The 14824-nt window shown below is 40.9% G+C and overlaps 1 protein-coding gene across 2 annotated transcripts in view; it reads right to left on the reverse strand.

Annotated features, from left to right (window-relative positions):
- Nucleotides 1–1833: 1833 nt before the first annotated feature.
- The window catches only part of VKORC1L1 (vitamin K epoxide reductase complex subunit 1 like 1), a 90292-nt gene continuing 77301 nt past the window's right edge, over nucleotides 1834–14824 (reverse strand). Inside the window, exons 2-3 of one of the 2 annotated variants that reach the window (XM_024250147.3) lie at nucleotides 11517–11626; nucleotides 1834–6287 (exon numbers count right to left, since the gene is read on the reverse strand). In XM_024250147.3, coding sequence (XP_024105915.2) covers nucleotides 6061–6287; nucleotides 11517–11626 — 337 coding nt within the window. In that variant the 3' untranslated portion in view covers nucleotides 1834–6060. The remainder of the gene's footprint in view (nucleotides 6288–11516; nucleotides 11627–14824) is intronic. The other variant, XM_024250148.3, reaches the window with a different exon arrangement.

Below are 14824 nucleotides of genomic sequence, written 5' to 3' on the forward strand. Positions count from 1 at the left end.
CTGTGTGCCAGTGTCCACATAGTTAAGCTGGCAGTGTCTGAATTGGAAGGTTAGAGGTAACTGGTTCTCCCAGAACATTGTTCTGACCTCAGCCATAGGGTCTTGACAGAAATGGACAGATGAGTGTAAAAGCCCATTGGCTTTATCATAATGGATGCCACTGAATGTGACAAGACCTCCTTAAACAACTCTGCCTACAAATCAGCATTCCATGCCTTTACACTTCAAAATGACACCACCTGCCCCCTCCCAGAGCACAGTCTTTCCTTAAGGAATCTGTCCTCCCTGTCTTCCCAGGCTCCAGGAAGGCAAGGATGGTGCATCAATTCTGATTTGAAGTATATGCTTTGGAAAAATATTCCTTTCGGTGTCCAGTCAGTTGAAAGACAATGAACCAATACAGTTTTGTTTTGTTTTGTTTGAGACAGTCTTGCTCCGTTGCCCAGGCTGGAGTGCAGTGGCGCAATCTTGGCTCACTGCAACCTCCACCTCTGGGGTTCAAGCAATTCTCCTGCCTCATCCTCCCAAGTAGCTGGAACTACAGGCACCTGCCACCATTCCCCGCTAAATTTTAAAAAATATTTTTAGTAGAGATGGGGTTTCACCATGTTGGCCAGGCTGGTTTTGAACTCTTGACCTCAGGTGATCCACTCGCCTCAGCCTCCCCAGAAGTGCTGGGATTATAGGCGTGAGCCACTGTGCCCGACCTCCAATATGGTTCTTGCTATAGAACTTGATTTCCCCTCTCTTGTGGTTGAGCCCCGTGTCTCCACACAGACCCTCCTTTTTAGCTTTCCTGTGCAAGCTTCATGATAAAGTTAATTTCACCTGGTTTTATTAGGCATCCTCAGTCCATTTTTTAAAAATGAGAGTGTAGTCAGTTCCAATTAGGAATCTAGGGCTTCTATATATTTTTTTATCAACTTCTCTTTAGTTTTTCAAAGGAATCAAGTTTTGTGTTCCAGTATGTCAAAGTATAATGAATAAAACTTAGCTGACAAACATTAAGAAAAGTTAAATGTAATAGACACATTTAAATGGTTTACAAATTAGGGGCAGTCGATTTTTTTTTTTTTTCTTGAGATGGAGCCTTCCTCTGTCGCCTAGGCTGCAGTGCAGTGGCGTGATCTTGTCTCACTGCAACCTCCGCCTTCCTGGTTCAAGCAATTCTCCTGCCTCAGCTTCCTGAATAGCTGGGATTACAGGCGCACATCACAATCCTGACTAATTTTTCTGTATTTTTTAGTAGAGGCAGGCTTCAACATGTTGGCCAGACTGGTCTTGAACTCCTGACCTCAAGTGATCTGCCCGCCTCCGCCTCCCAAAGTGCTGGATTACAGGCGTGAGCCATTGCACCCAGTGGGGGCAGTCCCTTTCCACAGGTCTTAAGCTCCAGCACAGAACACACTTGTTCTATTCCGTGAAGTATGGCTCAGCTGTATTTCCAACGGATTCATCTTTCTTGCCGATGCTACCTTTTTAGAGGATTGTACATGGAGTATTCAAGGTAAGCTAAAGTAAAACTACGGAAAAACAGCTCATGAATACATTCTGAGTGTTCACAGACTGTAGGCAGTGACACAGTTTGTCATTAATTTTTGACAATCACATACACCATAAACCCACAGGAATTCCAAGAACTAGAGGTCTGAGGACTCTGAATCTTCTGCAAGTTACATATGATTTAAGGGAGAAAGAATCAACCCTGTATACCTTAGAAATGAGGTTATAGTATTGACTTCAAGAATATAAGGCTCCTACCGAGTCTAAAAAGACTTCATTTCAGCTCTTTTGGAATGCAACCCTGCAGTTTAAGAATAATGGGAGCACAACTTCCACAGGTAACTTCTACATTTATTTTATACCAAAAAAGCTATGTGCAACAAATAAACATTCTTACATATTTACATTTGGTTTTATTTACCGGTTAGCAAAACAGTGCCTTAAATCTCTGATAAAGAGTATTTCTATCTAGATTAAAGGGGAAACCTGCCCAGTGAACTCCATTTTAAATGAATGTTTACTCTGGAGCTTAAAGCACTAGTAAGAAATATTTCTGATGGAACATACTACACAGATCATATACCTAATACTTAGGCCATGCTTAATACAGTTTTATAACAAAACATTTCACCTTTTCTGGGCGAATTTGTAGTAAAAAATATTTAACCAAGTAGCCGGGGCTCCCACCCTTGCCCCTTTTGTTTGATAGAAGGGTAGTTCTCACAATTAGAAACCGTAAGTGCTGCCTGAGGTGTCTGAAATGTTTCACCCATGCTTGTGTGTTAGAGAAAAAGACATGAGGACAGAAATTGCGTATTAGGTCATTAGGTCTTTCTCCCGAAATAGGTTACCAGAAATCACAGTGGGTCTCCTTGTTGGCATCTAATAATGATCTTCAAGACAAAATCTCCTGTCACTCTTGGTACCAATCTAAGTTATGAAGTAATTGCTGAAGATAACTTTGTACTTTTGCAAATAGTCTTTTTAAAAACTAAAGGAAAAACAAAAGTCAACAAATAGTTTTTATTTTTTTTATTTGAGACAGAGTTTCACTTATTGCCCAGGCTGGAGTGCAATGGCGCAATCGCGGCTCACTGCAACCTCCGCCTACTGGGTTCAAGCAATTCTCCTGCCTCAGCCTCTGGAGGAGCTGGCATTACAGGTGCCCGCCACCATGCCCAGCTAATTTTTGTATTTTTAGTAAAGACAGGGTTCCACTATGTCGGTCAGGCTGATCTCGAACTTCTGACCTCAGGTGATCCAACCGCCTCAGCCTCCCAAAGTGCTGGGGTTACAGGTGTGAGCCAACATGCCCAGCCAGCAAATAATTTTAATTTCACTGTAGTCTTGGTCCTCTTTGAATGTAGTCTCTCTTTTTTTTTTTTTGAGGCAGTCTCGCTCTGTCGGCCAGGCTGGAGTGCAGCGGCACGATCTCGACTCACTGCAACCTCTGTCTCCCGGGCTCAAGCAATTCTCCTGCCTCAGCCTCCCGAGTAGCTGGGATTACAGGGGTGTGCCACTGCGCCTGGCTAATTTTTGTATTTTTAGTAGAGATGGGGTTTCACCATGTGGGCCAGGCTGGTCTTGAACTCCTGACCTTAGGTAATCCACCCACCTCGGCCTCCCAAAGTGCTGGGATTATAGGTGTGAGCCACCGTGCCCAGCCGAATGTAGTCTCTTTGAATGAAAATAGTCAATACTTTGAACATCATTTGAAAGTAATGAATTTAAGGAGAGGACACATGTATGAAGGAACAGTGATTCTGGGCACACAGCTAGTTAAACCTGAGTTATTTCGCCAGAAATTTACCTTTAGTGAGAGCAACTAGCTGTAATGCAAAACCAAATGAAATCCTCCAAATCACCTAGATTCCCTAGAATTTATCATCTAACCCCAATTCCTCTTATTTCTTCAAATGATATTTGTGAACATCAAGTCAATAAATGGCTTCATTTGGAACAAATCACTTAAAAAAGATGAAGCATGGAATTACTGCTAAAAACAAATGTTTCCCCTTGTCTGTCCTTTAACACTGATGGCTAGTAATGCTGCAGTGTTCAAATATTCAGTCTAAAAGAGGCAAAACAATCTTCTAATTTTATAACACTAGTGATTCCCCCCTCTTCTGGGCAGAATAGGAGGTATAGAAGGGAATCTGAATTCTCCAGGGCAAAAAACACCCAATTAACACCCACCAGGGTTCTGTTACTGAGATACTGGCATTAGAATGCTGTTATGACAGGCAGTACGTGTTCCTCTCTCAGTGAGAAAAAAGATATTAATTCGACTGGGCCATAGGAATGTGGCAAAAATTTTTATACAACTGAAACAGTGGTTTCCTCGAGGCTTAGAAAAGCAAAGGAAAAACTGGAAGGGTCTGGCTGACCATTTTCCCATGTTTTCTCAGGTAAGAGTTGAAGACATTTGCAAGAATGCAACATCAAGACAAGCTTTAACTATACTCTGTTGATTGATACAAAATAGGACGCAAAACCATTGGATATTGGGACACGAGGAACTTGTTTAGCACAACTGATGTTATGTATACCACAGTTTTAACCATTAGGCCATTTCCACTGTAGCTTAGAAAAAAGAACCAGAGGACTGCCTTGGTAGAGCTGGATGCGCTGCTACAAGATGGCCTCACTGTACAGCCCTCAAACGTGAGGACTTCTTTCTCCATAGACACTAGATGGCCAATCAGTACTTTCTAGAGTTCTTTAACTACTTCAGAATACAAGAACAGTACATACATACTCCAACAGCCATTGAAAGATTCACATTCATAGGAAAACACAAGTCTTGATGAAATCTTGACTTAAGCTCTCTTTTAAGAAACTGGTTGAAACTGGTGAAAAGTTCATTACAATTTGGACTTGATACCTGCCTCGGGCCAGAAGACCTACGTTGCATCAATTCTGAGTCAGTTGGAAGCTACGGAATTGCTGACTCTACACATTTGAGTTTACAGAGCAGAGCCTGTCCCCTCCCTTCAAAGAGAAGGCAAATAAAGCACTCAAGAGATACTGGTCTCACTGACTATTTTTAACATAAAATGATTAATCAGGTTGGAAGCAAAAACATTACTGCTGCTTCTCAACCAGAGGATTAAATGATCACACAGGACCCTTCTGCAGAGTGCAGGTTTTCTACCTGACGGTGAAGAAAGGAGGGAAGGACACTTCTTCTGCCCAAGGTCAACACACAAAATATTTGGTTTGAGATTTAAGACAGAAGGCACTTTTAACATTCTGATATCAGATGTTAACCATACAAACATCCTGTCACAATTTCATTTGGGTGTACTCAAATCCCCTTACAAAATTCTTCTTACTGCATGTGTGTCATTATGAGAGCAGTGGCGACATGAGCAGATTTAGCCTTGAGATGTGTCTACCTGTTGCTATTCTCCCGATGAAGCAAACTGGGCAGCATGTCAGCCCTGAAGGTTACAAATCCAGTATTTGACGGCAAAACAATTAAATTAGACATCCGAGTGGTTAGTGCAGAAAGAAACAATTAGCAAGAACACTGGCTCCCACTCTGGAGTGACGGGGCTTGGACTGGTCTTTCCCATCCTAATACTCTTTGCTTGACTGGCACCACCGTTAAGGAAAAATATCTGCATGAAAATTCAACTGGTGGAAGAAACTTTACCTAAAAGTGCCATGTTTATATTTCCAGCTTTTCTCCAAAGAAAAATACCCATTTTCCCATCCTTAGTGTCCTGAAGGCCTTGGACTTGAAGGTCTGGCCACATGACTCATTCTGTAAGGTTAACAATTGGCCGTTTTATGACTGAACACAAACCGGACTTGAACGTTCCAATTCAATTTTTTCCTTTCAGAAGAGGGAGATGAAAAGGGAACCGACCACCCTATTTTTTTTTCACCCTATTATTTGCTGCAACCACGGCTGCCAGTACTTTTCACAAGATGCTGTGTATAGGCTATTTTCACTATCTCCTCAGTCAACGCTGAGCTGACAGTTCTTCAGTGCTACACTCCAACTAAACTGTACAGTAAGTTCTGCAGAAATGGATCTAATATTTCTACCTTTATTTACAAATATCACATAAATGGATTCTAGTTGAATCTACATGTTTAAATCCATCGGCTAAAAACATATTACATATTGTAAACATGGCAATATTTAATACGGTATCTATTCTAGAATATTTTCATGTCATGATCACATTTGTTATACCTGAAATTGAATTTATACACATTAAAGAATTACTAGCAATGGTTGCTCACTTTACAATTGAGGGCAGGGGGCTAGGGCTACATTTTATCATTTCAGAAACATCTTCAAAGTAAAGTTAAAGCTTGTCTTTGATTGGCTCGGCGTATCCTTTTTGTATCCATATTTAAAATGAAGACTGACACAGAAAATAGTGAGGGCCCCTTCTAATTTACAGGATTTTAAAAAATCAGTTTGAGATTCTTAGGGAAAGTGTCTGTTGTGAATAATAATAATAATAATAATAAAAACCTGCTGCAAAATAAACTGAATGGAAAGGGGCTTGAGACTGTCAGGGTGGAGTCTGTCGGGCATCAGTCCTGCTTGGGTTGCAGCTGCCGCTTCCAGGCCTCGTTCAAGTAAACTAGTCGTTTGTAGTTGACAACGAGAAGAAGGAAGTTCAGCACGTACGTGACGATGCAGATGATGCAGAACTCCTTCAGCACAAAGTACAGAATGTAGGCCAGGTACAGGGACCCCAGGACTGACATGATGGAGGACGTCATGAGGATCAAAGCTGCCACGGCGCTTGCTGTCATGCCTGTAAGAGAAGAGACGCGGGCTCAATCAGGCCTTGGTGCTGGAGAGAGGCTTTCTGAGTGACAAGGACTAACACCGTGTGACTTGCTGCAGTGTTTGAATACTGACCTTCCTGCCAAACTCTGAAAATTGAGAACAGAAATATTGGTCTGTTTTGTTAAAATTATACAGGTTGACTCTGCAGATCAAATGCCAGGTTTTGGGGTTTTTGAGATGGAGTCTCACTCCATCACCCAGGCTGGAGTGCAGTGGCACAATCTCGACTCATGCAGCCTCTACCTCCTGAGTTTAAGCAATTCTCCTGCCTCAGCCTCCCAAGTAGCCAGGATTACAGGCAAGTGCCACCACGCCTGGCTGATTTTTTGTTGGCCAGGCTGGTCTCCAACTCCTAACCTCAGGTGATCCACCCGCCTCGGCCTCCAAAAGTGCTGGGATTACAGGCATGGGCCACCATGCCCGGCCAAATGCCAGTTTTATAGCTGCAATGTTTTCGATTTCTCAATCTTTCAGGTGAAATATTACTAATTTCACAAACTAGCCTAGTTGAAAATATGCACACAAAGAAAACATGCAATCTCACAATTACATTAAGCAATGAAGCTGACTTGTAACATCAACAGCCCCAAGACACCAAATGAATAAAGGGACATGAGGACCACAACCTTTTTCTTCTGAGCTGTACACATTTGGTGAGAACCTTCTCTGGCCTTTCACTACATCCTGCCCATCTGTGGAAAGTAAAATTTGCTTTTCCATGTTTAGATCAAATTGATTAAAAATCCACAATGAGAGGTGACTATACCAACAAGCTGCTGAAGAGAGAAAAAGAAACTCTTGATAAACATTTCAGGAAGGGCTCACCCTGGTGGATAAAGGAAACCACATTTTGCCCGTTGGCTACATGTGGGTCAAACCTGATCAAGAAAAATGGTGGACATGTGTGCTAAATCCAGGCTCTCAATACAAAAAGGCACCTGAAGCCAGGCACAGTGGCTCATGCCTGTAATGCTAGCACTTTGGGAGGCTGAGGCAGGCAGATCATTTGAGGTCAGGAGTTTGAGACCAGCCTGGCCAACATGGTGAAACCCCCTCTCTACTAAAAAGTACAAGAAAAAAAGAAAATTAGCTGGGCATGGTATTGCACACTTGCAACCCCAGCTACAAGGGAGGCGGAGGTTGCAGTGAGATGAGATTGCACCAGTGGACTCCAGCCTGGGCGACAGAGTCTTACTCTGTCTCAAAAAAAAAAAAAAAAAAAGGAAAAAAAAAAGGCACCTGAATTCTGGACTCTATCTTCACATGTATTGTTTTTAGTTTCTTATAGGCAACAGTATAGAGAATATGTGCATTTATTTTCAAGGACAGAGAAGGCAGAGTATGTTAAACTACCCTCCTACCCAATAACTCATGGATAAGGATAACAGAAACAGGAACAAAATAACAGGTGAGAGCAGGTTTAAAGAAGTCAATTAAAGAGCTGAAACCCTGGGCCCTGTTGGCAAAAAGCAAAGCAACAAGAAGACGCCTGTTGGCCGGCTGCAGCACAGCCGCGGGACTAGATGCTTTCATAGGGCACTTCAAGACTAAGGTGCTGCTGAATTACTTATTGCAGGGACTAGCCAATCTGGCCAGCTACCTGCTTTTGTAAATAAAGTTTTATTGGCACCCAGCCATGCTCATTCATTTATGTAATGTCATTCATTATGTAATGCCTGTGACTGCTTTCATACTAGAAGAGTTGAGTGGCTGCGGCAACTGGCAAAGCCTATTTTCTGCCAGGCCCTTTACTGAAAAAGTTTGCTGACTTCACCTATGCTAAACAACTAACATTTCAAAATCAATGTGGTCTTAATTTTATCTAAGGAAGTTAATTTCAAAATGATACAGGCAAGTTATTTCTTCCTCCATGCCTCTCTTTTCTCAACTGTAAAATTGGGATAACAATCATGCCTACTTCTTAAGACTGCTGGACAATTAAATGAGCTGAGATAATGCAGGGTTAAAGCACTTAGAATAGTGTATAAATACCAGATATCCATTAAATGCTACTGTAATGCAGCTAGGTACGTGTGGCTCAGGGTCAAATTCCCAATGGAATTTAAAATGTGCTGTAACTCTAAATAAATGATGGTACAATTATGCAATGGATTATTCTGCAGCTGTAGAAAAGAATGAAGACATTTAATATACTGATATGGAAAAATCACCACGATATATTCATCAGGCAAAAAAAATGCAAGCTGTATAACAGTGGGTATAGTATCTGCCTTTTATATTTTAAAAAGAAGGAAAATTAAGATTGTATATTTGTACTTTCTCGTATATGCATAAAGAGACAATAACAAGCTACCAGTCGGGGCTGAGGAGCACTGGAAACCAGACAAAAAGGGAAGGGGTGGGATAGATTTTTCTTTGTGTAACATTTTATATATATATATTTTTTTTTCCCGAAGGAGTCTCGCTGTGTCACCCAGGCTGGAGTGCAATGGCGCGACGTCAGCTCACTGCAACCTCTGCCTCCCAGGTTCAAGCAATTCTCCTGCCTCAGCCTCCCAAGTAGCTGGGATTACAGGTGTGTGGCACCACATCCGGGTAATTTTTGTATTTTTAGTAGAGATGGGGTTTCACCATGTTGGCCAGGCTGGTCTTGAACTCCTGACCTCGTGATCCACCCATCTTGGCCTACAAAAATGCTGGAATTATTGGCATGAGCCACTGTGCCCAGTCCTTTTTAAAAAACTTTTGAACCACGTGAATGGATTACCTATGAAAAAATTAAATTAAAAATGCTGTATCTCAAACAGCTTAGAAGGGAGTACAGATGCTGTGCTCTGGAAACTGCTAGGTTAGTTCAAATGTGCCTCCCATGAAGACACCAACATTAAAAGGCACGTGAAACATCTAAATGAGTCAAAAAATGCGAATGAAAAAACACATATGAATGCACACACCATGGCAGTAAATTAATGGTATAAACAGAAATTTGGCTGTCACACCTCTGTCTTCAAAAGTTAATCTAGTCAAAGGCTGTTTTTAGGTTCTTTGCCTTTAAGGGAAAATGTCTTGCGTTTGGGCTTATACTTCATATTCTTCTCCAGAAATCCAGCAAAATGGAAATATGCAGAATACAGAGTGAAATTTCTCCCTCCTCCCCAACCACCAGACCCTTTCCTGTGCATTTACATGCATGTATACAAACACGTTTATCCTATACCTATTATACCAAAATTTGCTTTTTTCACTAAATAGTGTCTTTATCTTTCTAGGATATAAATATAGATCTCTTTTTTCCTTTAATGGCTACATAGTATTTCACAATATTTTCTAATTTATTCAACCATTACCTATTTCTAACCTACCTCCTTTTTTTTGCTATTTTACACTGTACTGCTATGAATATCCTTGTGCACACATCTTTGTACTTCTGCAAGATAAATACATAGATATGGAACTGGGCAAACTCGACAGAACTACTGAGAATGATTTAGATTTATAATTTGCCTCATAACAAATCAATTTCAGATAGAAGAGTTACATGTATTTTTAATGAACCAAATCAAAAGAGCTGACAGGTAATGGAATATTAACAATTAAAATACAAAAGCACTGGTATGCAACAAGATCTACAAAAAAGAAGAAAAATAAAATGCAGAGGCAACAATGGATTTAACTCTAAAAATCTAAAAACTTAATACAATACAAATTCATAACACTAACAAAAAAGGATAAAGAATGCATAAAATGTTTGTAACGCATACAAAAACGTACTATTATCGGGATCCAATAACTAAATGGGCAATAAAAGGAAATTAAAAAGAGTAAAATTTAAAGTAATAGGTACTAATGTGTAACTATTAGCAATTTTTCCAGGTGAAGATTATCATTACAATTTAAAAAAAAAAAAGAAATTTTACAAAGCACGTCTTAAAAATAAAGACTGCTGGAGCTTCAGGGAAACCAAAGAACTGAGGGAAAAGCAAATTGGTAACACTGATTAAAATGGAAAATATCTGTGTTTTTTGATCCTATGCTTGGAAATTTATTTTGTGGAGATAATTCAAAGAAGGAAGGAGTAGGAGGTCTTTAAACAAAGTTGATCACTGCAGCATTATTTGGAAGTAAAAGGTGGGAAACCTAGATGTTAACAATAACACTTAGGATAAATGACACTATGTTGAAACACAGTTCACATTAAATTATTATTAGTTTTTGAGACAGGGTCTTGCCCTGTCCCCCAGGCTGGAGTGCAGTGGTACGATCTCGGCTCCCTGCAACCACCATCTCTTGGACTCAAGCAATTCTCTCACTTCAGCCCTTCAAGTAGCTGGGACTACAGGTGTGTGCCACCACACCTGGCTAATTTTTGTATTTTCTGTAGAGACAGAGTCTCACCATGTTGCTCCTAGGCTCAAGTGATCTGCCCTTCTTGGCCTCCCAAAGTCCTAGGATTACAGGCGTGAGCCACCGCACCTGGCCTCAAATTATTATTAATTATTATTATTATTATTATTATTAATTTCTTTTCTGTGAGACGGAGTTTCGCTCTTGTTGCCCAGGCTGGAGTGCAATGGCGTGATCTCAGCTCACTACAACCTCCGTCTCCTGGGTTCAAGTGACTCTCCAGCCTCAGCCTCATGAGTAGCTGGGATTACAGGCATGCACCACCTCGCCCAGCTAATTTTGTATTTTTAGTAGAGACAGGGTTTCTTTATGTTGGCCAGGCTAGTCTCAAACTCCCAACCTCAGGTGATCTGCCTATCTTGGCCTCCCAAACTGCTGGGATTACAGGCGTGTGCCACCACGCCTGGCCCCCAAATTATTTTTAAAAAAGCAGAAGACTGTAGAAATAGTGGATATGTAAAGGTGATGGGATTATGAATACGGTTTCTTGTTAATGTCCCCTTAATATATGATATTTTTCAAGGCTACAGAGTCTATAAAATAAGGAAAAACGTTAACAGGGAAGATGGGAGTGATAATTTCCTGGAATGGGACTGGTTTTTCTGGACATCATGAGATACTGCTCTCCATGATTAAACAGCAATTGACACAAATTCAACATTAATATAATAAAAATCTTAGTGAATCAAGTTTTCACAACACAAAAATGTTGTACACACTAGTGGTTCTATAAATAACACATGCTTTTATTTAACATCAAGCCTTCAGGGCAAAGACACAAAGTACTAAATGGAATATAACAAACATTTTTGTATTGATAAATACTTACCAAGTAATAACTGTAGTATATAAAATATAAGTCCAAAGACACTGTTTGGCTGGTTTAATACACCATCCTTTCCAAAAATGGAACCCAAAAGACCAAATCCTCGACCCCATCTGTAAAATAAGGAAAACCAGTAACCCTATATTTGAATTTCCCTATTTTAAAAAATGTATAATTATTTGAGAACGTTATCCAATTCTAAAATCAACTAAGTTGTCAAATGTCTTAAATGTCCTGTGTTGAGAGAGTGATTTGCCCCAAAGAGAGGGAGGCCAGTCACTAGATTTCTGATTAGAAATAGTCATCTAAAATGAACATATCTAAAGGTGCCAGTATACCCATCTGAATCTCTCAGTTGCCAATTTCTATATATTCTCTTCTCCAGAAGGTAGGGCAAAGTATTCGTTTTCCAATGGCATTAGTATTTGCAGAAGGAGACTTCTCTATGCTTAAGCCAGGGTCTCTTAACAGTGGACCACTGACATTTTGGGCTAGATAATTCTTTGTGCTGTGGGGTATTCTATGCATTACATAACTAACAGTACCCCGGGGCTCCCCCAACTAGGTGTTGCCAGTACTCTTCCACCCCAGGTGTGACTACCAAAAATGCAGTCACAGCCATTGCCAAACGTCCGCTGGGACACAAGTGCCCCCAGTTGAAAGCCATAGATGTAAGGGGTGCTATTTATTCACTCAAAGAATATAGATTGAAAAGTTGTTTCTTCACAAATTTCACCAGGATATGCATTAAGAAATATACTGGGAATGTATTTTTTAAATATAGGGCCAGGCCCGTGGCTCATGCCTGTAATCCCAGCACCTTGGGAGGCCGAGGCAAGCAGATCACGAGGTCAAGAGTTCGAGACCAGACGGGCCAGCATGGTGAAACCCCTGTCTCTACTCAAAAAACAAAAAATTAGCCGGACATGGTGGTGTGCGCCTGTAATCCCAGCTAGTTGGGAGACTGAGGCAGGAGAATCAGTAGAACCCTGGAAGCAGAAGTTGCAGTGGGCCGAGACTGCACCACTGCACTCCAGCCTGGGCAACAAGAGCAAAACTCCATTTCAAAAAAAAAAAAAAAAAAAAATGCAGGATAATATCAGAAACTGTAGGTCTTTCCTGGAATCCTATCTCAGATGTAAAAAACCGGATACATTACATGCCCTATCAGTTTTTATTTGCAATTTAACTTTAAATCTTGCATTTGACTTAACATTTTTAAAACCTGATTTTCTTTTTTAAATTGTTAACTTATTTGATAAAACTTGATACAAATATCAAACTAACATTCATTTTGAATAAAAAACCTTTAAAGATAATGTTAACTCTGGATTGAATGAGAGTGCTTCTTAAATATTAAAAAAAAACCCCAGTTATAGTGTTAAGTCAGTAGAGAAGCACTCTAAACAAAATCTAAACTTTGGATCTGAAGACAACTGCCCCAAAGCAAGGATAAATAAGTGATTCTCCACGGACCACAACAGTTTAATGGCACTCGATGCCCAAGATATAGGATGAAACCCCTGCATAACGGTGATGTTGGGAGAGAAAAATTACCCCGATTTTACAAACAAGTGAAAGCCATGAAGATTTTCATTGTACAATTACACAATCTTTTTTTTTTTTTTGGAGCAGGATGTTCCTCTGTTGCCCAGGCTACAGTGCAATTCCAATCATGACTCACTACAGCCTTGACCTCTCAGGTTCAAGTGATTCTCCTGCCTCAGCCTCCCGAAGTAGCTGAGACAACTACACCCAGCTATTTTTTTTTTTTTTTTGTATTTTTTTGTAGAGTTGCAGCTTTGCCAATGTGCCAAGGCTGGTCTCGAAGTACTGGACTAAAGCAGTCCTCCCACCTTGGCCTTCCAAAGTGCTGGGATTACAGGCTGAGCTATGACACCTAGCCTTCAGTTATACATTTCAAAGAACATAAAATAATTTCCATTATATTCATTTATTCTTTCACTCATCTAAACACTTATTGAGCATGTACTGTGTGCTAGGTGCTGGGGATCCAGAAGTGAACGAGCCAGACAAGGTGATGCCCTTGTGGACCTTAAATTCTATTTAGGGAAGAGAAATAATAAACAGGTAACCACATGCCAGATTACCTGCAGCAATGGACACACCTTGTAACAGATACACAGGAAAATTAGAAGGGGAAACTCTAGATCAGTGCTTCCGAAATTTTTAAAGCACAATCACTTTGGCGTCTGGTTAAAATGTAGCTTTTCCTTCAGTGGGTCTGTGGTGGGGCCTAAGACTCTGCATTTCCAGAGAAAACACAACACAAAATGAAATGCTTGCAGGCGATACTGACGCTTCTGGTCTGAAGACCACACTTGGAGATCCATAGCTGTGAGCAGAGAAGGGGTGCAGCAAGCTCCTCTAGCTCGATGGTCAGGAAGGACCTTTTCCAGGAATTAAGTTTTGAATGAGATCCTGAGTGATGGTAAGCAATCGGTCGCATGAGCAATGGCAAGTCAAAGGCCTTGAGGTAGGAATGAGCTGCGGGTGTGCCAAGGAAGGCCATCGAGGCTGGGGGATGGTGATTGAGGAGACTGACAGGAGAACTGGGCGCGAATCCAGTCATTTACATTGCATAGGGCCTTGTGTGTAGGCCGTGCGGAAGAGTTTGATTTTTATTCTAATTGCAATGAAAGACGCTTAGTGGCTTTCAAACCGGAGAGTGAGATAAGCTTATTTATGATCACTCTTCGCTGTTGCATAAAGAACAAACTGCTGGGGGCCAGAGTACAGACAGGGAAACTATATGCAATCAAACCTCTTAGCCCTACTCATTCCAGGCAGCAATTCCAATTTAAATCACTGCCTTTGGCAACAGAAATAAGTGGCATACTGCCAAAATTATCATGGCTAAACAGAATTTTTATATATTCAAAGCATTGGTCTATGCCTGATTATTCATGTAAGATCACATGGGTATTTTCCTCGAAAACAATGTGGCAATCCACAAATGAATATATTATCAAAGTTATACATGTATAAGGTTTCAAAATAAAATAACATCAAAGCCTTCTAATACAGAGATGTTCCCTCCTCCAGCCCTCCCCAAGTCAAGTCTCATCCCCAGAGGCATCCACTTTGATGTCTGTTAACTGTTTCCACCTTTTTTTTTTTTTCTGAGATGGAGTCTCGCTCGTGTCGCCCAGGCTGGAGTGCAGTGGTGCGATCTCGGCTCACTGCAAGTTCCGCCTCCCAGTTTCAGGCCATTCTCCTGCCTCAGCCTCCCAAGTGCCTGGGACTAGAGGCGCCCACCACCACGCCCAGCTAATTTTTTTGTATTTTTG

Source organism: Pongo abelii, chromosome 6, assembly GCF_028885655.2.
Source record: "Pongo abelii isolate AG06213 chromosome 6, NHGRI_mPonAbe1-v2.0_pri, whole genome shotgun sequence".
In the NCBI taxonomy this organism is placed as follows: domain Eukaryota; kingdom Metazoa; phylum Chordata; class Mammalia; order Primates; family Hominidae; genus Pongo; species Pongo abelii.